General features: G+C 52.5%; 12 protein-coding genes across 12 annotated transcripts; 5 read left to right on the forward strand and 7 right to left on the reverse strand.

The window, feature by feature from the left end:
- Positions 1–251: 251 nt before the first annotated feature.
- J4E79_000710 (uncharacterized protein) lies at positions 252–1,640 on the reverse strand (the record flags this gene model as incomplete). The annotated part of the gene is made up of 4 exons (XM_049349626.1): positions 252–542; positions 592–1,006; positions 1,060–1,430; positions 1,533–1,640. 4 exons carry the CDS (start codon positions 1,638–1,640, stop codon positions 252–254), a joined length of 1,185 nt encoding a protein of 394 aa, XP_049216413.1.
- Positions 1,641–5,016: 3,376 nt separating this feature from the next.
- J4E79_000711 (uncharacterized protein) lies at positions 5,017–6,730 on the reverse strand (the record flags this gene model as incomplete). Its single annotated transcript, XM_049349627.1, has 7 exons — positions 5,017–5,303; positions 5,386–5,437; positions 5,757–6,054; positions 6,111–6,143; positions 6,200–6,321; positions 6,381–6,488; positions 6,599–6,730. The coding sequence occupies 7 exons, from the start codon at positions 6,728–6,730 to the stop codon at positions 5,017–5,019; spliced, it is 1,032 nt and encodes a 343-aa protein (XP_049216414.1).
- An 869-nt stretch (positions 6,731–7,599) lies between these two features.
- J4E79_000712 (uncharacterized protein) lies at positions 7,600–8,653 on the reverse strand (the record flags this gene model as incomplete). Its single annotated transcript, XM_049349628.1, has 3 exons — positions 7,600–8,052; positions 8,105–8,173; positions 8,228–8,653. 3 exons carry the CDS (start codon positions 8,651–8,653, stop codon positions 7,600–7,602), a joined length of 948 nt encoding a protein of 315 aa, XP_049216415.1.
- Positions 8,654–8,964: 311 nt separating this feature from the next.
- Positions 8,965–9,341, forward strand: J4E79_000713 (uncharacterized protein; the record flags this gene model as incomplete). The annotated part of the gene is made up of 2 exons (XM_049349629.1): positions 8,965–8,981; positions 9,032–9,341. The coding sequence occupies 2 exons, from the start codon at positions 8,965–8,967 to the stop codon at positions 9,339–9,341; spliced, it is 327 nt and encodes a 108-aa protein (XP_049216416.1).
- A 2,843-nt stretch (positions 9,342–12,184) lies between these two features.
- Positions 12,185–13,006, forward strand: J4E79_000714 (uncharacterized protein; the record flags this gene model as incomplete). The annotated part of the gene is made up of 2 exons (XM_049349630.1): positions 12,185–12,695; positions 12,777–13,006. 2 exons carry the CDS (start codon positions 12,185–12,187, stop codon positions 13,004–13,006), a joined length of 741 nt encoding a protein of 246 aa, XP_049216417.1.
- Positions 13,007–13,286: 280 nt separating this feature from the next.
- On the reverse strand, positions 13,287–13,812 carry J4E79_000715 (uncharacterized protein; the record flags this gene model as incomplete). The annotated part of the gene is made up of 2 exons (XM_049349631.1): positions 13,287–13,567; positions 13,656–13,812. 2 exons carry the CDS (start codon positions 13,810–13,812, stop codon positions 13,287–13,289), a joined length of 438 nt encoding a protein of 145 aa, XP_049216418.1.
- An 800-nt stretch (positions 13,813–14,612) lies between these two features.
- CWC15 (complexed with cef1p) lies at positions 14,613–15,422 on the reverse strand (the record flags this gene model as incomplete). The annotated part of the gene is made up of 3 exons (XM_049349632.1): positions 14,613–14,630; positions 14,679–14,976; positions 15,028–15,422. The coding sequence occupies 3 exons, from the start codon at positions 15,420–15,422 to the stop codon at positions 14,613–14,615; spliced, it is 711 nt and encodes a 236-aa protein (XP_049216419.1).
- Positions 15,423–15,657: 235 nt separating this feature from the next.
- On the forward strand, positions 15,658–16,634 carry J4E79_000717 (uncharacterized protein; the record flags this gene model as incomplete). Its single annotated transcript, XM_049349633.1, has 3 exons — positions 15,658–15,821; positions 15,869–15,988; positions 16,043–16,634. 3 exons carry the CDS (start codon positions 15,658–15,660, stop codon positions 16,632–16,634), a joined length of 876 nt encoding a protein of 291 aa, XP_049216420.1.
- A 790-nt stretch (positions 16,635–17,424) lies between these two features.
- On the forward strand, positions 17,425–18,357 carry J4E79_000718 (uncharacterized protein; the record flags this gene model as incomplete). The annotated part of the gene is made up of 3 exons (XM_049349634.1): positions 17,425–17,560; positions 17,614–17,729; positions 17,785–18,357. The coding sequence occupies 3 exons, from the start codon at positions 17,425–17,427 to the stop codon at positions 18,355–18,357; spliced, it is 825 nt and encodes a 274-aa protein (XP_049216421.1).
- A 195-nt stretch (positions 18,358–18,552) lies between these two features.
- J4E79_000719 (uncharacterized protein) lies at positions 18,553–19,641 on the reverse strand (the record flags this gene model as incomplete). The annotated part of the gene is made up of 2 exons (XM_049349635.1): positions 18,553–18,808; positions 19,229–19,641. 2 exons carry the CDS (start codon positions 19,639–19,641, stop codon positions 18,553–18,555), a joined length of 669 nt encoding a protein of 222 aa, XP_049216422.1.
- A 198-nt stretch (positions 19,642–19,839) lies between these two features.
- Positions 19,840–21,951, reverse strand: J4E79_000720 (uncharacterized protein; the record flags this gene model as incomplete). Its single annotated transcript, XM_049349636.1, has 1 exon — positions 19,840–21,951. One exon carries the CDS (start codon positions 21,949–21,951, stop codon positions 19,840–19,842), a length of 2,112 nt encoding a protein of 703 aa, XP_049216423.1.
- A 1,181-nt stretch (positions 21,952–23,132) lies between these two features.
- On the forward strand, positions 23,133–23,660 carry J4E79_000721 (uncharacterized protein; the record flags this gene model as incomplete). The annotated part of the gene is made up of 2 exons (XM_049349637.1): positions 23,133–23,258; positions 23,313–23,660. The coding sequence occupies 2 exons, from the start codon at positions 23,133–23,135 to the stop codon at positions 23,658–23,660; spliced, it is 474 nt and encodes a 157-aa protein (XP_049216424.1).
- Positions 23,661–23,745: the final 85 nt, after the last annotated feature.

Below are 23,745 nucleotides of genomic sequence, written 5' to 3' on the forward strand. Positions count from 1 at the left end.
CGATTATGGCATTATCATCTATGGTCAGGCCTAGCCTCCAGATCTTTGCGTCAATCGCCAAATACACCCCATAACTCCAAATCCAACCCAACCCAAAAGCGAATGGTATCTTAGTCTTGCTCCAGACTTTCAAAACGCCTGACCGCGGTCGCCGCCTTTCGGACGATCTCTCTATATCGTTTCTATCATGTCGTTATGAATGCCACACAATTCAATGTACATATTAGTGGTTTCCTGGGCCGTTCACTTCTTTACATCTCCACGAGGACTTTGAGAACAAGCTTGCCGTCTTTGTCGACCGTCTTGCCCGCGAGCTCGAAAGCTTCCTTTGTCGACGTCAACCCATGGAACCTGTGAGTGATCATGTTGTCAAGACTCGGAAGTACACCGGCAGACAGGATCTTGATACCAGTGGGGTAGGTGTTGGCGTAGCGGAAGATGCCAATGATGTCGACCTCCTTCAGATGAGATGCTGACATGGGTAGTGTCTGAACTGGCGTACCCATTCCGACCATGATGAGCTTGCCGCCAGGCCTTGTCGCCTACGAGAAATTAGGATTAGGTTTGCGATTGTTTCCGGGAGAGACTTACGTATAGTCCAGCTTGCATGCAGATTTCCTTTCCAGTGCAGTCAAAGGTGACATCAGCACCTTCAAAGTCTGGCTCGTTCTGGGATGCAATCTGCATAACATCGGCAGCCAACTCCTTGGCTACGGCGAACTTCTCAGCAGTCTCGTTGCCATGTTTCTGCGGGGTCACGATATAGCCCTTGTGGGCGAAGCCGTTCGCCAAGGCGTAGTTGATTCGCCCATAGTCGATGTCTGCGATGACAACGGTTGTGGCGCCAGACACCTTGGCCATCGCAGCTGTCAGAAGGCCGACTGTGCCTGCGCCAAAAACAATGGCCGTGTCACCTTGCTCGATCTGGGCTCTTCTTGTTGCATGGATCGCAACAGAAAGAGGCTCCAGAAGCGCAGCCGATTCCATGGAGACATGCGAAGGTAGTCTGATTTAAGTTGTCAGCTAAGTTCGGCTTCGGGTCGATCATGCACGACATACTTGTGGCACCATTTCGCGGGATGGTTGATGCGTTCCTGAAGCGTCCCCTGGAAGTGAGGCACAGATTTGGCGCTACTCCGAAACCTCATCTTCGGGCAGAGATTGTAGCGTCCCCGTTGGCATGACCTGCAGTTGTCGCACGGCACACCTACCTCCAGAGCAACACGATCGCCAATCTGGTAGCCGGTAACACTCTCGCCGATGGCAACCACAACCCCAGCAGACTCATGGCCTAGTGACAACGGCTCGCAAGCCTGCAGATCACCGTTGCAGAACTTGCTGTAGTAGGAACAATCGCTTCCGCACAGTCCAGTGGCCTTGATAGCGATCTGGAGTTCATTGGCGGCGGGATCCGTAATGGTACGAGTTTCCTAATTGGATTCGTTAGCTTCACGTTTAGATGCTCAATATACACCAAAACCCCCACGAGTAGTGGGTGGACGTGGGATGTGTAACGAAATTGGAAGGCATACGAGCCGCAAATCCCTTGGCCCATGTAAGACCGAAGCTACGACAGTCGAGGACTTGGAGTAGTGCCTCGTTGGGATTGGATAGATATCTGCGAGAGCTGAGGGAGCCATTACGAGAAAATTTTGGTAGTATGGGGGATGGTGGCAATGGAGCGGGAAGAAGTGAGGAAGAGATAGCTAACAGAAGCCCACCCCACGGGAGCGTGGAGGCTGATATAGTTGTTGAGAAGGCCCATTTCGATCAACGGTGGCCTGGCACAAGCTGGGCTTGCCTCAGGTTGGTGCATCGGCGAGATAATGGCATCGCATGAGGGAAGATTCAAAGGTTCCACGTCATTTGCTAGGCGTATCAAACTGGCGGGACGAGCATGGATAGGGATGCGCGACCAGAGCTACTTGGTACGGTAGGCCTCGCGTAGTCTTTTCTTTATCCCGTTACTCTGTGTGTATATATGAGGCTAGATCTTCTTGTGGGTACACGACCGGGAGCTCTTGTTATTCGCCCAGCGAGCTAGTATGTAGGGACTCAAGCATTGTTAGACTCGTTTTGCCGGATCAACACCGTATAGCTCCGGGACGTGCACACGCAAGATGCGATATAGGAGCAATGTCATAATGCAGTGTGTATCTTGAACACGTCTTGTCTTGTGTAGTGGCCGTCTATCAGAAACCCGCCGGCGTTGTGAAACAGCGATAAGGCACACTGCACGGCTGTGGAGCCCGCTGCCAAAGGTTGTGTTGGGATTTACGGCAGCGAACCTGTCGGTTGTAGTGGCCCTGCAGAACCACAGATCCCTGGGCAGGACGCGCGAAACATCAGCCTGATATGCAGGCTGTCCTGTCTCGGCGTTAGCATGTCGTTACCGCTAAGCCAAAGCTCAAACCATAAGTCGTCCTCTGCCCCCGGTGCATCATCAATCTTGGATTCTTAGGGCCTGCATACCGACGGGAAAATTCGACCGCTGACTGGCTAGCGTATCTGGCTGATATTCCAGAAGACTTCCTGAAGTCACTTTTGCAATATAAAATCCCGGATATATTGCCCATGTGCAAACGGCTCACGCCCAACGGTGCGCCTCCAGCCTGGACTACTCTGGGGAGCATGGAATCAGTCCCGTAGTGCGGCCCCTTAGCGGGATCCTCCTGGGGCAACTGTGGTGTGTGTGGTAGCAGACCCGTTGGCTGAATGTCGGTTGGAGGGTGGGCATGGGTCATGGTTTGGCTACCGAGCAGCCCATTGACGAAATTCGTCCTACGCGCGACCGAAGTGCCGGGACAAGAAAGTACAAGGGCCTCTTATCGGAGCGACCTCAACGCCAACTGCACGAACGACTGGCCCAAGGGATAGCTAATAGTCAACAGCTGCACCATTGACCGAGGTGTGGCCACCAAGAAGCCATGGAAATTGACATGTGCCAGCATCTGCATGACAATGGCGAAGAAGCACCGGTAGCGCGCTGCAATGCCGTCCCAGATCTACCATCTCGACCGAGAAATGAGGTCGAGTGTCGGTCGTGAAGGATTCGGAGGAACAACGGTGATCGCGGGTACATGGCAGGCCCAGCACTTGACAGGGAAGCGGCCACGAGCAAGATGAGATGTCGTTACTAAGCCGACCCGCAACAAGCGTTTACGTATCTCTCCGACCGCCCGACCTGCTCTCCCATTCGACAACCACCGTCGTCTGGCACGCTGCCGAGCAAACTGCAGCAGCGGGACGGCAAAACAAACGTTGACGGCCACTCGATCTCTGTTCCATCAAACGTCGCACGGCAGAGCACCATGGTGGATCCGAGCATGCCCAGCAGTGTTGAGATTAACTTCTTTGCACACCAGGATGCGCCCAGGACTCGACTAACGAATATACCTAATGTACCTATCCAGCCAGTGCGCTCCCAGCTCCGGCGCGACGAGCTACGAGATGCAATAGAATAATGGCCCTACTGATAAGCAAGGTACCTCCCGTTCGCACTGCGCATGCGTCTACCTCAACGCCCCAGGTATATTCAACGCTACTATAGACCCTGTCCATGAACGTAAAAGAACACCGGGATGTCGCTCCACCAAGCGACCGACTCCACGACCCTCATGCATGGCCCTCTGAAAGCAGTAGGCGGTGAGCGAAGACCATCGTACCCAGTTTGAGAGTTTCCTGTAACCCTTTGTCAACCTGAGCACGTTTTCGCGATCTACGTCGAATATATGTCAAGCGCTTGCACGACGGTGCCGCGGCGGTGAGCAATTTCACCTTACTCGCTTCCCTCAAAGCTGCCTACGCCACAGCATCCAACCACCATGACCCCGGGCTTAAGGATACGTACTCCTCAGACAGGCGGTCTGTCGGATGTAGAGGTACCATTTCCCCTATCGCACCACCCCCGCCCAAAACAAGCTGCGGAGTGTGCGGAAGCCCCTCTCCGTATTGACATGTCGTCGCAAAAAAAGCATTGCATGTCGCAACCTACTCAGGACCACGAGGTTGCCACAATGTACAACGCCGCTTCCTGACTGGCTGTATTACGCAGTGGGTACCAGAACTCCGGATTGCGCACGGACGGAGGGGACCTGCATCCGCCATAATCTCCAAACAGTTTACCAGGGAATTCTCGAGCACTCCGACACCAAAGTATCTTCTTGCCCATGAAGTTCGCGTGGAAGAATGTCAAGAAGCGCTAATCCGCAGACCTGAGTCAAGGCGGGACAAGAGTCCAGAGGAACAACCCGGTGCCAAAATTCCAAGGCGGCGTATCTACTACTACTTTTGCCGGTACTTTTATGGTTAGAACCTCCGGAGATACCGAGATACCACCACACATCTCACGCTTCACTTTTGAGCTACAAGTACTTGACAATTGCCGTTGATCGTAAGCGAAGCAAAACTATGTGGAATGGAGAGGAAGAGCTGAGTCGGCGGTGTGCTGATGGCCCGCAGGTACCTGTGTATCAGGCAAGAGATGCAGATCATGTGCCCACACAACGTGCCGCCGCGGCATCCTTTGTAGTCGATGATGAGTATCGGCGTCAGGACGTGTCTCAACGAGACAACGCATCTGTACGCTGACGCACACATGCGTCTACCGATCAAGTGCCGTCTCTAGCAACCGTCAAATTTGTGTCAAGGTCCGCTATCTTGGACAAGCTATAGTCAAGACTCAACGGTCAGCTTTGACTCCACATCGGAGAAGTGCAAAGGATTCCGCGTGCTTGTCTAGCGCAATGCGATATCGCTGCGTGGACAAGGAAGCCATGAGGCACGTGTCAGACCACCAGCACGGATAGAGCCGCAATCTCCATCACCTGTCAGTTCGTACCCGGTAAACTATGATATGCCGTTCTCGGTCGACGGGCAGGACAAAGTAATCAAGCATGGATACACCGCTGGGCACCATGGTGAGATTTTGAGTACTCCAAGCTAGACCAACTTACTCAAGAGACGGGTCAATGATTATCCCAAGACCTTCAACATTCCGTCTCTCTAGGCCCCTTCCTACAAACTACTCTCCCGCTTCTTCTTCCCCACCAGCCCCTCCGCCTCAAGCCATTGGCGGATAATAGCATTCGTCTCCTCTGGCTTCTGGATCAACGCCCAATGCGCAGCCTTCACCTCTCCCTTCGTAAGCTTCGGAATGAAATTGTCCATGCTCTTTGCCATTGCGGGCTTTAGCACGTCGTCATACGTGGCTTGGATGAACAAGACAGGCTGAGAGATCGTCTTCTTGTCGAGCAGCGCTTGGTCTTCTTCCCAGTTCGTGCGGCGTTGGCGATACCAGTTTACTGGGTTGAGGGGTTAGTGGTTGAGCTTGAAGTGGTGTGTAGATATGGTGGATGAGTGGTAGGTTGGGGAGAGAGGACTCACATGTGGGGTGGATCCCGTGGTTGAGATACTGCTTGACGTAGTAGTCTAGGTACTGATTCGCTGTTAGTACACCATCGCTTGTTAGCAAATCCTTCTGAGTTGTCTCTCTGAAACAAGGTGATGCAATGGATCGATCTCGACATGTGCTTCGCGCGGGACGATCTTGATGTCGAGCCGAGTCGATCTTTTGGAACCCTTTCCCGCCTCATGCATGATATGTCGGAAGTGGTAATGCCTCTGTCGAGCGAAGCAACCACCCCATAGCATCCCCTCAAAAGGTAACACATTGGTCTCTCACGGCAATCATCCACTCTTGTCTCCCTTCGATCCCGCACTCGACACGCGTTCCAGCATAAGAGATCATCACGCACCTTTCCGTTCAGAATCTTGCTCTCACCGATCTTTGGCAAGTTTTCGACCAGTATTCCCTTCTCGGGAACGAATGTGACCTCGCCGTTTGGTCCCTTGGCCCCATACATGCCACTCAGAAATTGTCTGATCGACTGCTCATCGTTGACGCTCTTTTCCACTTCGCCCGAAGCGAGATGGACCTGGTAGGCGAATTGGGGTAATGGGCCTTTGACAAGATCTTCGGTGGAGAAGTACTTGTCGGAAGGAGCGGTGTATGGTGTGCAAACTGAGAAGACGTGTGTGATGAGCTTGGGGTACCTGTGGGGGTTGTGAGTTGGTACCGCATATGGTAGTCAAGATGCCCGGGGACTTACCACTGAGCAGCTCGCCAGACGACGAAACCTCCCCTGAGAAAAATGTTAGTAGCCGAATCTCTCGATGCATACATACAGCAGACGCCTACCAGTCATGACCACCAAGAATGATCTGCGGCGCATTGACTTCTTTAGCCAGTGCAGCAATATCATCTGATGCTCTCTTGAGTCCATACAACTTGATAGAATTTGGCGGAACTTTGGGAGCATCCTGGACAACTCAGTTTCGGTATGTTCCCCCGAGTTGCAAGACTTCTGGATTTGCCTTACCGTGCCACCGTATCCCATCATATCCGGCGCAACAACCCGCATCCCCATGTCGACTAAGAGAGGAATCTGATACCTCCATCCCATCGATAGATCGGGCCAACCATGAATCTTCCAAAACAGTCAGTACAATCATGTTGCTCCACTCCAAAGTACCCTTTCCAACAGAAGAAGGTGCGGAATTTGCCGGCATTGCATAACAGCCACCAAACACCACTCACCAGAAACACGGTATGCGTATACTCGCCAGACTTTGGTACCGCATATAGGTAATGGTATGTTTGTCCATTAAGCTTCGCAGTCTTGTGTTCGACACGAGGGTCTGATACAGGGTCAATTGGTTGGACAGGCATGACGTGATGTCTGTGCGACGAAGGGTAAAAGAAAATATATTGCGACGAGGGTGGTTGGAATTCCGGGTTATAGCAGCGATAGTCAGAATAGCCTTGGGTGTCGATGGCGGTGAGCAAGCGAGTCGTCTTTGACGACGCAGCTGTAGATTCATGATGATGGTTGCTAGATTCGGGTATGCCGAGGTACCCCAATTGTGGGGTATGTAATCATCTCAGCCCTGACATCACTCTCATGGTTCTCGTCGTTGTTTACACAACGCGTAGGATCTGCACGCGAAGCGCAAAGTCAGTGTTCCTTGTGTTGAAGATAGTGTTGCATGTATATTACTATAGTATGCTCGGAGATGGGCGGTTTTAGGATAATCCCACGCGCCGTGGGGTCCAATCTATCAACCCGAGTTCTAGGTAAGTCGCTGTGCATGCAGAATGAGGCGAGAACAACCGCAAGCGAGTACTGTAAGCTGTTGTTTGCCGGCGTCCGTGCCGGAATGGTATATGCAGAAGATTATGCGTGACCCAGATATTCGGAAGGAGCACAGTGCTGCCCGGAGCGCATACACAAGCTGTACCCTGGATGCATAGTCGACGGATAATGCAGCACCTGTGACATGGCAGGAGCCGTGACACAATTGACCATATTTTGATTAATTTGCGAAGCGTTGTGACTATCGCTGCTAGGACTTTGATAATACTACGGTCGCATATCCAAGGTGGAAAGACCAGACTCCGTAAGTCAACGGGGCTGGTTGGCAGAAGTTGCGACAGGACCAAGGTCGATATTGCGAACGACTTCAATCGAGACTCGCCAACAGCGATCTATCGGGCCGGTCCTGGGTAAAGGCAAGAAGGTGTGGGCTTCCGGGTGATCCTCAATAGATGACGGTGTCCTCGGCGGCTTCCTCGACAACATCCTCTCCGTTCTCGTCGTCATCTTCCTTCATGGTTGTGTCAGCTACGGTCTCGTGAGTTGCACCGTGGCTATTCTGTATGTCCTCAGTGGCGCGCTCGACTTTTGCATTGGTGTCAGGGGTATCGGGCTGGTGGTCCTTCATGTCCAGGTCCTTGGGGGAGATGGCGCTACCATTAGTCTCGCCATTGGTGGTGGTTGTCTCTCGAGGTGCATGTGCATCATGGTTCTTACCGGTTTCTGCACCCTCTGCATCACCCTTTGTTTCCTCGGATGCACGCCGTCTCCGCAGATTATCCGGTTGTTGGCGAGCCTCGTACTCTTCTATCTCTCGTTTGACGGTTTCTTCGGCTTCGGCTATTTGGTCACGTATGCGGTCTTCTTCGTCGGGACTGGTTTCCCAGGGTTTGTAGTACTGTGAGCAAGATCAGCTGTGAACCAGGGTGATCAGATGGAAGGCGACGTACGAGGTGTGGCTCTGACTTGGTCTGGAGGAAGTGCGCCATGGCGAGTAGATTTGCGTGACGTGCCCGCATCTATGAATTGTAAGCACCTAGCCAGAGCGTCAAGTGTAGACTGTCAAGACATACCATATCCCTCTCGAGAAGCTTGTGCTCCTTCCATCGTTGCTCTTTGCGCCTGGCTGCACGCTCTGCCTTCCTCTGTTCGCTCTCCTGGTCGTCCTGTTTGCGCTGAGCTAGCTGTCGCTTCTCAATCTCGGCGCGACGTTTCTGTCCTGTAGTAGCAGAGTTCTGTGAGAGTGCACCTAAGGCGGCGCCAAATAATCTGCGCTCTCGTCCTCTCTCGCGTCGCACAGGGGCGGGCTTGTCATCTTTTGTGTCCTTGGTGGTAGAATCACGTCTTTCTTGGGTTGCAGTATCCTTCTCGAGTCGCGGTCGCTTTGAGGTGTCTTCTGATAGTGATTCTTGTCGTCTCTTGTGGCCGTTTGCCGGGGGTGAGGCTGGCAGTGATAGTTCATCCGGGAGGACTACAGCCGATGCAATGGGTCCGTCCATAGCAGTATCGCGCGTCGTCTATGGGGTTTCTGAACGCTTCTAATATGTGCTAAGCAGTATCAGAGAAGCACGCGTGGATGTCATTGGTATAGGTGGCCCAGGGATCTCGCGATGGAAGCTTCGTGCACGGAGCATGGGTTCAGTTCACGCTAGCAGCGGACCACCGAAGCTGACTTTCACGACCGACTTTCTGTCTCACTGTCACGCGCCACCACCATACCAACGCCCCCGTCACGACGAGACACCAAGCTTTATTGAACCTGCGATATTAAACGCGTCCATATTCGTCACCCCCTTCATAACCTTTCGCCATGTCTCGCCATCATCCGTAAGTACCCTCTCACCTCTAAGAGTCGCGCATACTAACACCTGTCGCAGCGATCTCGTCATGTGCCGCAAGCAGTCCGGCATCTCCATCGGCCGCCTATGCGACAAGTGTGACGGCAAATGCCCCGTATGCGATTCCTACGTGCGCCCGACCACCCTCGCCCGCATCTGCGACGAATGCTCCTTCGGCAACTACCAAAACAAGTGCGTTGTATGCGGTGGCGAGGGTATCTCAGACGCCTTCTACTGCTTCGAGTGTACGCGCCTGGAGAAGGACCGGGATGGATGTCCGAAGATTATAAATCTGGGTAGTAGTAGGACGGATCTGTTCTACCAGAAGAAGAATTTCAGGAATCATTAAGGTGGCTTGGACTGCTGCTCTACGCGCCGTCAAGCGCGCCTGCGTTTTGGGAGAATCTACAGGAATATCTGGAGCTCGGCTACACGAAAGAGTATACACGGGATAGCATGGGAAGAAGCATGGAGTTTGGGCGTCGCGGCAGCATCCTCAGGCGCCGCGATGTAGACAAAAATGGGTTACGGCGTTCAAAGATACCTCAACGATCTTGTCAATGGTACTTTTACCACTTTCTCTACATAGTAGCATTGCTGACAACTTCGCAAGATCGATTCCTTCTGTTTCAAGGCGTAGTAGCCTTGCGTGTTTCTTAATTAAGACAGCTTCAGCTGCAAAATACAACCTACTCTCCGCCTGTTACCTGCGTTCCTCATTACCCACTCGCGTCCGTACTCGATAAGCCAATCCAGCTGGAGGCCAGCTACCTCGGTGTCTCCACCTCGTCGCCGGCGCCTTCCCCTGTTCGGCATGGGTCCAAAAAAATATCATCATGTCAAAAAGAGCAAAAACATACAACAGCGGGGATTCGCTAGTGGTCACCCACCTAACTACTAATCCGCCGGTACAATGCTTGTATATGGCTGAGCGGACGGGAAGCCTAATTCTCATTGTCCTATGGTCGTATGTGAAGGAACAGGCGATTAGATGGGATACATACTCGTTGGAAGCTCCAATACGGAAAACTGGACGTGCAAGCCCCTTACACTGAATTTAACCAGCCAGGCTTCTCTTTCATCACGTATCCTCTTGCGGTAGTCTGAGTGAGGGGATAGCCTCAGATGCGCAAGGTCAAACTAACGTCGGCCTCGCTCGGCTAACAACACCGTTCCGAACCTACACTTGTTACAATGTGACAGCTGACAGCTTGGTCAATCGGTCTATTACAGAAGCTACTATTGCCATGACAAGAGAGATTATATATGGTCTGGTATTCCGGCTACCAAGCCGTCGTGTCAATACCCAGCCATGCTGAACGACGTTCGAGCACACTTCGGAAGGAGCGAAACCCGTCACTGCCTTGACAGCGGGTTCCGTTACGCGGAAGGGGCTGGCCCGAGGATAAGCCCTGTAAAGACGTCACCACCCGCGAGGAAGCAAGGTACAACAACGGCAGTGCAGCTAAGCTGGAGGTATCCAAGGCCGATAGTTCATGCAAAACCATTTTGCTTTTCCGAAATAATTGAGCGCAGGGCTGTGCTTCGGTTCCGATATCCTGGGTCCGGCGAGAGCGACGTCGAGAACCATCCCGAGGTCCAGAACGTCAGGCTTCATTGTGTTGAAGAGTGAGGTCCGCTTAGGTTTGCTATTTCCTGCGCTATACCGTCTGACCATATCACGCAGCGGAAAACGGTAGTGCATACACTAGAGCGTGCGGGGATGCAACTAGGGGGATGTGTGGCGCAGATGTCTAAGAGGGGAAAGACAGGATAGGGAGTGGGCGACGGTCTCGCTGCCCGAGGAAGACGGGCGAGGCATGGAAACGAGAAGGGTCGGTACGCTATCGACCCGACCCTTCTTTAGTCTCGCCACGCCTGTGACGTTTGTTCTCACTGCAGAGCTACACAACTCACGAATTTTACGGCCGCGAAGAGGTAACAAGTGCCTGAGCACCTGGATACACGTCTACTGAACCCATCGACACACCGCCAGTCGATGCGCAGATACATCCACAATTCGACCCGTTCATCACAGTTCGAGACGAAATGTCCGTACCAATAAAAGCAATCACGGAGCAGTGACCCACAGATGTTGCCAAGAACTCCAGGTCTCGGCCATACCTACCCCGTGGAGTTGTTATGATTCAAGAGAACGTGGAGCCCAAAGATCAGCATATGAAAACTTGATATAGCCGAGCAGTGTAGTTAGAGGGGAAGGGTCAGCTCTAGATGGGCGTCTACACTCCTGGACCTTGGTGAACGATGCCACTAAGGGTGTCTTTGGCACTGTATCGTCAGTGGCTCAATACACGCGTTTTAAGCGCGATAACACACGAGCTTTGAGCTAGATGCTGTTGATCCTACACTAGTTCCCCCAGCCTCATGTATCTTGGTACCTTTCACTAAGTCCCTTTTGCTTTTGCCCGGAGCGTACTTTCCCTGGTTGTCCCGCAAACCTGCAGCCGCACGCCAGGAAAGTAACAGTACCCACCCTAATCAGGCGTAGAATCAAGATCAAGCGCCGGAGGATGTCTAGAAACAGCAAGCGCACGTGATTATAGCAACTGTCACGTCCGAATGTGATTGTTGCCACAGGAGGTCTTGGTAGAAGTGGCTTCAAGTGACAGCGGATTTGCCGCTATGTTTGCGCTGATCGTAGACAGAACTGGATTAGTTCCATCTCTCATGCAGACTACTGGAGACAGTGAGCTCTCCACCTAGAGGAGTTTGGTATCACAACTTCAGACCGTCACCCTAAGGTTCGCTTCGAACTGTGGCGTACTCTCTTATCATCGAGAACACCATTATCATACGATGGACGAAGTGACATCTTGGAACGAGGCTTGCGCTTGAGACTCACGATGACCTCAACCACCATCAGTGCCAAGTTTCGTACGTTTTACCGAGGGGCTTCTTGCATCCAGACGAGCTGGAGTGAGCTCAGCTATGCTTGGTGAAGCCTGGGCAGACATGATCTCGATCGGGGGAAGCGACAAGCCATGAAAGCAGAAGACAGAGGGTGCGCTTCACCTGAGCAGGCTGAAGTGTCTATATAAGACCTACCACCCTTCCCCCAATAGCCATTATCATCATCAGAACAACTCACAGCATCACAACTACTGAGCACCTTTCTTCTCACCATCCCATCATCTTTTACAACCCAAACCTCCTCTTCATCCCAACACCAAGATGAAGCCTTCCACCATCCTCTCCGTCTTCACTGTGGTAGCCACTGTCTCAGCAGTGCCTACCATGGAGCTTGAGCCGAGGGCAGCTCCAACATGCCCTGCTGGAAGCTTCAAGCAGATCTGCCTGCCCGGTGGACTGTTCAACATCATCAACACTCTCCTCGGCAATATCCTCGGCACTGTTCAGATTTTCGGTACCCCTTGCGGCGGCACAATCAAGTGCTGCACTACTTCCTCTGGAATCGGCTCCAAGATCAAGGTCAGCGGACTCAAATGTGTTGCTCCTACTACACCAACTACTCCAACCATTCCACCCGTGGTGTCTGCACTTCCACCTATCATCCCACCCGTGGTTTCTGCCATACCGCCTGTGGTGTCTGCCATTCCACCAGTCATCTCTGGTGTGGTTTCCGCTATTCCACCAGTCGTCTCCGCTGTCGTCCCACCCGTGGTTTCCATCGTAGCACCCGTGGTTTCCGATGTCGTCTCCGTCGTAGCGCCTGTGGTCTCCGGTGTGGTTTCAGTCGTAGCGCCTGTGGTTTCCGGCGTGGCCTCAGTCGTTCTACCAGTGGCAACACCCATCCTTGAACCAGTACTCTCCGCCGTAGTACCAGTGGCGACACCCATCCTCTCCGTCGTAGTTCCAGTGGCTACACCCATCCTAAACCCAGTGCTTTCTGTCGTAGTGCCAGCGGCAACACCCATCCTCAACCCAGTACTCTCCGTCGCTGCACCAGCGGCAACACCCATCCTGAACCCAGTACTCTCCATTGTTGCACCAGTCGCAACACCCATCGTTCAACTTCCGGGCATTGGACTCTAGTTTCGGTTTTGGAAGAAAGCAAGTTCACTCGATGTTTGTACCGCTTTGGATTTCTTACTACACTCATTTTAGGTTTTTTATGGACTTGGTTCAGGGGTTGGCTCTGTATAGCGATGTCTACACTCCTTTTGTCTCACTCATGTACTTGGAATAGTGATATAGTATGAATAAAAAAGCGATTAGCGATCAAGCAAAACCCTGGAAGTCTGTGTTCCGGTGCGAAAAGAATCGAAGCTTCGTTGAGAAAGCACACGCAGCTGCATTCCATTGCCCAGTCAACTCACTCAACCACCCTCCCAAATCCCTCCTTCTCCCTCATGCCCCTCCCCTTCGCCTCGATCTTATCGTTCTTGACCATACCCCCCACCTTCTCCACTACCTTCCCCAAGAGAGAATCTGGCTCCGGTCCGCTCATCTCCCCCGTCTTATTCCCATACCCTGCGCCGCCTGTAGATCCGCTGCCCATGGCTGTCCCATTGGAATAAGGCGCTGTGTCGGAGTGGCTGCCGAAACGGAATTCAGAGGTGTCGGTGTCGGGAGTGGACGAGGAGCGCTTGTTTCCTGGGTAGGTGTTAGGGATGTTAGGCGTGTGTGTGGGGGAGCGTTTGCTGGGGGACGATGAGAAGAGGGAAGGGGAGGGTGGAATTACCAAATCCTGCGCCACCTGTTATACCTGAGCCGTGTTTTTCGTGGGGGTTATGGTATGGGGTGTGAGAGTCTACGAGACCGAGACGTGTGGTGCTGTGTTGGTCTTGGAGGTCTTCTGCGGTGTAGTCTGGGGCTGTGCGGTTTCCATAGCCTGCCATGTTTGCTTGCGATTATGTGATAACTTTGAGCGTTTGGGTTTATGTTCAGGTTGATATCACTCGATATCGGAAAGTATGGACGGTAGGTAGTAGATAGTGTTATGTTACCACGAATACGCGGAGATCCATCGTGGACTATATATCGTTCATGCACCCTTCCTTTACTATCTGCCGTGTGCTAGCCCCAGCATAATTGGCATGTGCTAAGAGGTCAAAAAGCCTTATGAGGTCACCTTGCTGGGGGAGGCGTAGATCATGCGATCAGAAGCTCTATAAGAGGGTGGAAGACCCGGCCAAGGTGTGCTTGGTATTCCTTGTAGTACGCTAAGTTCCGCTTATGTGGGTCGGAGGAGATAATGGCTAAACTGAATCCTACGTGCAGCTGTCGATGCTATGCGAGTTTACGATACCGGGGTTGCTTTTGATAGGCCCTTGAATACTTTTGGGTCGAACGAGCCGTCGGGTTCAACTTCACGATGGTTCCTTTTTCGCGCCTTGAATGCGTGATCAGGACTTGTAGGTCGGCACTCATTGGATCGATTTGTTGTAAAGATTGAGGCCAGAGATAAAGCTGACATCCCGAAATGGTGGTCGTCGCCGCTGATCCATGATAGCGATAAGAGTCCCGCTAGGTGCTGTTCCGTCACTGGCTACTCCATGCCCGCCAAGATCTGGGGTATCCCACACTCCCTAAAGCCCATCTGAAAGATCCAGAACCTGTACGCCAAGGTGTCTAACGCCAGCAGTGCAATGCATGATAATCGAGAATCGGAAAGGACGAATAGCTGAAGGTGATGATCTCATCGGATATATTTAGACTGTCGCGTGGTGTTAGAAGTATACTGGAGCAATGAAGGGGCACATACCATGAATTTCTTGTGGAAGTCGGACCGCAGCATGTCGTTGATGAATTCCTTCTTCTTGTTCCTGTCTTCGGTACCGCGTGCTTGGTTCTTGAATACGACATCGTCGTCCCATCGTCGCTTCATGGTGAAGTCTTTCGCGTTGAGCAAGGGGTTGCCTCGGGCGACATCGATTTCGCGTTGTTGCTCCTCTTCTGCGGCGCGTTCTGCCTCCTCTTTGGCTTTGGCTGCGGCGCGCTCCTTCTTGATCTTCTCTAGCTCGCGCATGAGGGCCGCGGTTTCATCCTCTTCGTCTTCGTCGCTGGAATGTCGTTAGTGAACGGATTGATTGAAAATAAATGGTCGCACTTACTCGTCGTCGCTGCTCTCGCTCTCACTACTGCTGTCATCGGCGTCCACGTCTCGGAACTTTTCCAAGACTTCTATTCGCCGCCGTTTTTGAGCTGCTTCATCCTCCTCCCCCTCTTCGGCTGCCGGTACAGCGTCGATCTGACGTTTGTGCGCATTGCCAGACTCTGCTGCTGCCTCAGGCTCAACGTAGGTGCCATTCTTCTTCGCGATGTGACGCGCCTCGGCCTCGAGAAGTTCGGCGCGAAGATCGCGCTGTATATCCGCATCGCCGCCCTGTCCCGGCTGTCTATGCTTGAGTGTCGTGTGCGCTGGGAGTAGTCGCTGGTGGTAGGCGGGTCCTCGCTGAGCTTCTTTGCCGCGCGCGGGATCGAACGTCGGTCTGTGGGCGGTCGTCATTGTGTCGTTTTATTGATATTAAACGGTATTGTGGGTTGGCACGGGTTTCGGAAGTCTTGCGCGTGGTTGACGTGGTGAGTAGGTGATGTGTAGAAGAATTGGTGCACAGAAGCTTGAACTCGTAAATCGCGCTAGAGGGCCGGCGATTACAATTCCCCGCCGCCGCATTTTCTATGGCTGCTACAACGACTACCATTTCACCAACAACCTTACGCATTTGCTGCAGAAGCTCAAGATGCCTCGAGAAGCTGAGATATCGCTAAATGAGCGCGAGTTTATCAAGCAAGCGCTGCAGGAACAGATACGAATCGACCGACGCGCATTCGACGCCTTCCGCCCACTCGAGCTCACATTCGGAGAAGAATATGGTGTCGCAGATGTGCAATTAGGCAAGACAAGGTACATAATTTACTGGGAGGCCATATGCGCAAGCTAACACTTCTCAGGGTGATTGCGCGCATATCAGTAGACGTGACGACACCATTACCAGAGCGCAAGTTTGATGGCATTTTTCAAATAGTCACGGAGTTTTCTCCAATGGCTTCTCCAGCCTTTGAGGTTGGTCGGTATGTTGTTCTAGATACCTACCAGACCTTCGGTATATCTGACTGAAAAATTAGTCCTACAGATGCCGAAGTCATCCTCTCGCGCATCCTCGAGAAAGCCATCCGTCGCTCCAACGCTCTTGACACCGAATCGCTTTGCATCATCGCAGGCTTAAAGTGCTTCGCTCTCCGCGCCGACGTACACATCATCGACCATGACGGCGGGCTGATCGATGCATCGTGCATAGCTGTCATGGCTGCTTTACAACACTTCCGAAGACCAGATGTACAAGTAGAAGGCGAGAAGGCGACCATTCTCAGTGTGCGCGAGCGCGAACCCATACCGTTGTCGATCCTACACCAGCCGCTCTGTGTTACATTTTCATACTTTGAGGGGGAGATATTCTTGGTGGATGCAAACTTGGCTGAAGAGCAAGTCAGGCAGGGAGAAGTCATTCTCACAATGAACAAGCACGGCGAACTGTGCCAGATTGCGAAGTACGGAGGAGCGACAATAAACCCGCTGGCTCTGCTGAATTGCACAAACGTTGCTCTGCAGAAGGTCAAGGAGATGAACGCGTTCATCCAGAAAAGGCTTGACGAAGACGCCAAAGAAAGGGATGCTGGAGGACTAATGGCAGAGCTTAGCGCTGAGAATGCCAGGTGAGACCTCGCACGAGGCAGAATCACCTTACAAAAGACGACACGCCTGGCCAACAAGCCAGTCTGCGATGCTTCCAAATACTCGCATCTTGGGCGCCGCTCAAGTTCGTCCGAGCATTCCATCCAAAAGGAAAGTTTCTAGAACAGGACGCGACGCGAGCCCACTGATGATGTGGGTCGGTGGTCGGCGGCCCCTGGAAACGCTACTGGCAACACCGAAGACCAAATCGCGAGATGCGAATTTAGAAGTAGCATGCGAATGTGGCTATGGATCGATAGTTCATGTCAGGATGATCTATATACAGCCGTGTAAATCAATACATAATGAACTCTACTTGTTTAATTGCATCTCAATCTGCAATCGCGAAGTATGCTCCCATCTTGAAACCCAAAGTTCTAGATTTTGGAGTTCACAAAGCGGTGACGTAGCTGACAAAGCCCGACGCGTCGCGGGACACCTCGGCTCAAGCTCCCTGCATTTCCACGCGACACACCTGGGCACCAACACCTTACTCGAATGATATCTCTCCACACGCTCATTACAAGCGGACAAATTCTCATCCTTCAAGCGGATCGAGACATCTCCAATGATATATAGCTGATATCCTACATCCTGGCTGCTACATTGCAGTTTCAAAGTCGCTTCACTCCAATCTTGAACATTGCGTCATCAAGGGTCTCGCCGCATTACGTCTTCTATCTTAGATACCAAGCATCCGGCGCATCCTCACAACATCTCTTCTCTCCACACTGATTCTCTTCACCCAGACTTCCTACAATCCACAAAGCCCAGCATGTCGTCGAAACTCGTACCTTCCGATCCCGCCAGCGTTATGGTGATTCGCGACGTTGTTCCGCGCGTGATCACCACTCTATCGGTCCCATTCTGGAGGTTTGGTCGCGTGAAGATTGGCGGAAGAGGAACGATTGGTATGTTGTGTCCAAGGAATACTTCACATGCAACTGCTAACGCGCAAGAACAGTGCGCCTCGAATCCGGTTCTCTCGCCGTCTTTTCTCCTGTCGCATTGACCGAGGATGTCAAGCAGAAAGTATCCGAGATGGGCGAAGTAAAATACATCGCCGCCCTAGACGCAGAAGTACGTATCAGCCCACAAGAACACCTGCGACCGTTATTAACACTATGCGTAACAGCACCACATCTTCCTCGGCCCCTGGCACAAAGAATACCCCAACGCGCAAGTCATGGGCCCCGACGTCCTCCCCGAAAAGCGCGCGAAGCAAAACGACGACAACGTCCCCTTCTCGATCCTCTTCAGCGCCGACAAACGCGTCGAGACCATCTCCCCCGAGTTCGACGCAGAGTTCGATTGGGAATACGTCCCCTCGCACGTCAACAAGGAACTTGTTTTCCATCACCGCCCTACCCGCACTCTCATACAGGCTGATCTCATGTTCAACCTGCCTGCTACGGAGCAGTTCAGCAAATCGGGGGTTGACCCGAATAGCGGCATCTTGACGAAGATCTTTGGGGCGCTGCAGAGTACAAAGGGTGATGCGAAGTGGCAACAGAGGACTATTTGGTATGGAACTAGTGCGAGTGACAGGAAGGGTTTCTCGGCTAGTATGGAGAGGATCAACAAGTGGGGGTTCAACAGGATTATCCCTTGCCACGGCGATGTCATGGAGGGAGACGGCAAGGGCATCTTTGAGAAGGTCATGAGGTGGCATTTGGATGCTGCCGCGCAGGGAAAGAAGAGCACTTGAATGTGTTGACAGATATGATGGGGGCGTTTGGGGTAGTGCAAAAGCGGGGTGTGTACATCGAAGAAAAGCGCGGAGTTGAGGCGGGTGGACGATGATACCAGTGGATGAGGGGTTGCTCTTTCTTCATATGTACTAACAACATAATTATATCCTTCATCCTTGCCAGCAAGAACACTTCATGAATAATCGTATCATTTACTTCCTACCCACCCAATCCGCCATCTCAATGTCGTCTGCGAAGTTCTGCTTCCTGACGTCTCTTCCGTCGTAGCCACCCTTCATCTTCTCCTTCTGACCAGTCCAGATCGACGCAATACCAGCCAAAGTATAAGGGTTCTTATCAAACCTTGCCGCCGGTGCCGGAGGCTGGACCGCTACAGGCGGCGTTTGCTGGACCGGATCTTGATACCCACCCGCCGTGTCTCCAGGCTGCTCGAAGAGGATATCCTCACTATACCCCGGATACCCATACGGCGAAGCTTCCGGCTCCCGCCGTTCGTGCGGGTGGTGATGCAGATGCGGGTGCGGTAAATGCAGCTGCGGAACATGAACATTTGGATGCATAACATGATCCACAACCCCCATAACCGTCTCCTTCACCCCATGCGCCTCCCCATTCTTCCCTTCTCTCTCCTTCGCCTCATTCGGATCTTCGTACCCCCTCCCTCCCTTCTTTCTCGCCATACCCTTATTAAACTTCCCGTACCTCGCCGCTTTAGCCATATAATACGCGATACCCAGGCCCACGCCTAACAAACCTACAACAGGCGCACATGTCATAAGTAGCCAGGCTACATGCAGCAAGAGGTCATTAAGCCAGAGTTTCTTCTTCGAGGTCTTGTAGTCTGTGTCTGAGAGATGTGCAACGAACCAGGGGATGTGATACACGAGCGACTTTTCGAGGAGGGCGAGGGTGAGCGTGGTTTGTATTGTGAGGAGGGATAGACACGCGACGCGTGACCAGTGGGCTACGAGGGGTTGGTTGATCGGGCGTGATTTGAAGGCTGTCCATTGTTGTGTGTAGGGTGCGAGGGCGCGCTCGTGGAGGTCTGGTGGTGGGGGTGGTTTCGGTTCTTCTTCTTCCTCGTCCGCTGGCAGGCCTTGCAGCCTTTCTCTCTCTTGGTCTGCGTTCTTTTCCTGTGGCTTTTCGTTCTTGGTGAAGTAGAGGAGGCTTATTGGGACACGCCATAGGATGAAGAAGGGGAGGACGATGGCGAAGAGAACAAGGCTGATGAGTATCTGTATGATTATAGTGAGGGCGTGGATCAGCCGGTCAGGCTGCATGGTGGTAGGCGATCGTATTCGGAGGTGGTTGCTAGAGTTCTGCACATAGTGGCGATATTGCAAGACGTAGTGATATCTCAGCGAGTAGCATGGGCGCGTGAAGGCTCCTTGTGATGGAGTTGGAAAGGAAGCTCGTGGAAGACAGATGGTGAAGCAGGAGAGCTGTCTTCACGATGCTGTACCATGTGACGTGCCCCATCAATACGTTATTCTATACTCTGGTGGTACATATTCCAGACCTAGCCCTTCAAAGACCTTCTTCTCAGCATCTTCGGGCGTACCCTCGACTTCATCGGGCCCTTCCAGCATTATGGCTTCGCCGTTACTTCGACTTCGGATACCGCTGCTATCGAACTTCCAGCCTTTGATGGCTTTCGCATACCGCCTCAGATCACGCTGAAAGGTGGTACCGCCACTCCAACCCAAGACTGCGCAACCAACCGACCGCCAAGGCGCGATGATGATGTCAACGCGGCGGTGAATAGCAGGGTTCTTCGCTCTTGGATTCTCGGCAAGATCCTCCTCACGAGTAGGCCACGCCGGATCTTGCCACACAACGAGTGCCTTGTCAAGCGTATCAAAGCCCGCGCCAGCTCCCTTTGCAGATCGAAGAGGCAGCGCATGTTGACCACGATTAGTGTTCTTCAAGCTCATCGTAAGAGTGTGAGTAATCCACTCGGATTCCTCCAATGACTCGACAATCTCGCGAACCAAGCCCGCTGTACTCTCTAGCTCCGGGTGCGACACGATCAAGTCCACGTCACCAGAGTCTGTCTTGCCACGTCTGTACCCGCCCACAATCGTGACAGTAATGCGTTCGTCGCGAAGCTTCACAGCGTGTTCGCGAACAACAGCGGCGATTTGCTCAACTTCGGGGCGCGGAATAGAGACCAAGAATTCGTCATAGTACTTGACGCCAATTTGCTGCACTCTGTCCAGGTCGTTCCAGCCAAACTCGATGATATCATCCAATTCAGTCCAGTGGTTGTTGTAGTAGAATTGGCGTGCGGTCTTGGCTCCAACGCCCCAGATGTTGTAGAAGGAACGTACGACTTTCATTGATTCATCGGCCTCGAAATCTTCGACTGCTTGAATCTTACCAGTGTTCTTCCACTCTACAAAAAGAACTTCAGTTTTCTCGTCACAACCCGGTAGCTGAGCGATCTCTCGGGGGTGACTAAGTCTGTACGGATATGCAGCGATAGAAGCGATAATGGTTGAGTAAGCACGAACACCTATGTCGTCGTCGATCAAAGTTCGAGCAGTCCTTATCTTCCTGAGCTGGTCGAGGAAGTCTTCATTGGGTCCATTGCCAGGTGTGAAGCGCTGACATGAATACTTGACGCCCTTCTTCACCCAATCCGGTGCTGCAGGAATGTCACTGTCCTCGCCTTCGTACTCACTGGTCGTTTGCTGCAGTAAATGTGCAGCTTGTGAAGCATACGAGTGGCCAACAGGCTGGGAAGAGCGGGCGAAAGCCTTTCCATCGAAGCGATTAGAAGTGTGGTTCCCGAGTCTTTGCGGCTGATATGTACTTTTCTTGGTAGTCGTCTTCATGTCTAATTTTGCGCGGTCTAAGATGTCTTGCACTGGATGTGGTCGTGTTGCCAAGAGAGTCTGAGATGCCGGCGCTACTTTTGTGTGCGCGCCGAAAATGTCTTTGATAGACTTCTTATTCAATGATTTAGGCCGTTCAATGACTTTACCCGTGTAGACCAAGCTGTCTCCCAATGGAAGTAGATGACCTGCAGTTACACAAGCTTCTACCCAGTCGAACTTGATAACCCAGATGGTATCGTCAGACGAATCCTCGAACAGTAGCGGAGCCTGTGAGCCATTGTCGGATCTCGAAGGGGACGAGAGAGGAACGTGGTGCTGCTCAGTCTCAGAGCCGTTGCCAGCCTCATCCTCGGTGGTAGAGTCTCCCTCGTCCGCAGATAACCGAGCAGACGTTTTACCAATCCTTCGCCTCTTGTTGGAGTGATCCTGTGCCTTCACAGGACTAGCTGGCCGTTTAGGGGTGACAATCTCCTGAACAACCAGCTTTCGAGCCCTCAATTCGAACTCGGCCCTTCTCTTTGTACCCACCTTCCCAATAAAGACCTTTGCCCTGGAGACATCGGTAGTAAGCGGTGCGTCGTACTGGCGCAACGTTTCCTTGAGCAGCTTCACTTCCTCGTCCTGCAGATGCGCAGTGAAAATTGCAATTGGCGGGAGTCTGCTGAGGTCGAGGGCCTGTGCGGATATCGTGGATGTTGGTGATAGCGATCCTGGGCGTATTGTCTGGGAAGAGTGTTCATGATCGTCCATATCGGGGTATTTTATGCTGAACCGATTCCTCCAAGCAGGGGTTGTCAAGACGTGTCCAAGAGACGCGTTCTGTGCCTTCGGCTGTCTAGTTGAGTTGTCCAGCTGATCATTGTTCGAGTAGCCAAGATAAGCGATGTTATGTGATGTCTAGGTAACTGTCCAAGTAAGTTTAGAGTCTTCCCAACGTCGCGCGACGATGATGACGTCCGCGTGATGTGGAGGCTGGGAGTGTTTGCTCTGTTTGCCTTCGATCGCTCTTGCACGCCCGTGCGCCTAGTAGCGCCACGCTAGTGTTAGCGCCCGCGTTTTGACGCGCAATCCATCTGCTACATTCGTTTCATCACGTCCAGCCCAACGTCTTCCAGGCTGAATCTCCGGAATCCTCCAGTTTAACCGCCCGGCGTGCCTGTATCAGAGTTGACATCCGCAGACAATTTGGCATGACGGTGGCGTCCCAGGAATCATGCGAGTCGAAACAGCACGCCTAGCCGCAAAGCCGGCGATCGAAACACACTGATCTAGATCTAGAAGTTGGGGAAACATCAGCCGAGTAGTCAAGGCTACAGGCTGGGGGCGCTGATGCACGCCTGGCTCCCCTCAACGGATCTCTGGTTCTTTCCAACTACATCGGGCAGGTCCTTCAGGCGTACTGGGCCCCAGCGTCTCGAAGTTATGCAATGGTTCGATGAATTCGCACCAGCGTGTTCAATGCGGTCACAACTGCGCCAACACCACGGGCTAAAGATTGCGCGAACATCCCCTCCCTGCCGTTGATCGTTTCTCTTGGTGCGCGGACCGCTGTTTCGGAATAATTGACAGGCAGACGTAACCTCTGACAGCCCATTAACCTACCGGTTGGTGGATATATAGTGAGCTTGTCTGGATAAGCTGCGGGTGATGATGCACTTTGGACGAACCGGTCTTCGTTCGTTACTACCCCGGCCGTTCTTGCAGCGGATATACATGTGGATCGCCACTCATTAACGTGCTTTATCTCTTCTTGTTGCACACTTACTCGGGCCTTCGACATTCTTTTCTTCATTCATTTCGCTACTTTTGACAAGAGCGCTGGTCTCTGAGGGTAGCTAGACTACGCCCATTCAGCTTTGACAGCAACCCATTTCGATCTCACTGAACATCTACACCACTCACCCGAAATTCCTTCGTTTACCACACCAAAAATGCGCTCCTTCATCATCATGGCCATCGTGGCCCTGTTCGCTTTCGCGTCTGCCATGCCCATATCACCTTCGGCGCCCCGCCTCCAAAAGCGAGCTGAACAGTATCGCCTACAAGGACTGAGAGAGGTATGTTGCGCGCGCCATCGAACATGAAAAGGACATCGTGACTAACTATCATAGTTCGAAATCGCCGAACGTCTATCATCTTCCGCATCATCAGAGGTTGACCCATGGCGCACTCGAATGAACCACAAGTTCCATGCCCTTTTTGACCCGACACCAACCGACGAAGAGGAAGCTTCGTATGATGACGACCAAGAGGACTTTTCTGGAGACGTAGCACCGGGATCTGTGGAAGCGCCACAAGTCCTCCCCAAGGCTTCAGAGGAAGACAGCCTCTTCGACCGTCTGTGCGCCATGTTCCACCGCGCGGAGAGCAACTTGGGGTACGAGGGCAAGGAGCTTGATGTGCGTCGACCAGGAGGTGTTAGGGACTGGAAGCGATCTTATGGAGGCTTCCGACGATAGAGTGCAATCTAACTTTCCATCACTTCACCCCATGAAATCCTGAACGAGACAACTGGTATATTTCTAACTGAATCCGTGGTGATCC

This window comes from Alternaria viburni (assembly GCF_023758015.1).
Source record: "Alternaria viburni strain BMP 2772 chromosome Unknown scaffold_1, whole genome shotgun sequence".
Taxonomy (NCBI): domain Eukaryota; kingdom Fungi; phylum Ascomycota; class Dothideomycetes; order Pleosporales; family Pleosporaceae; genus Alternaria; species Alternaria viburni.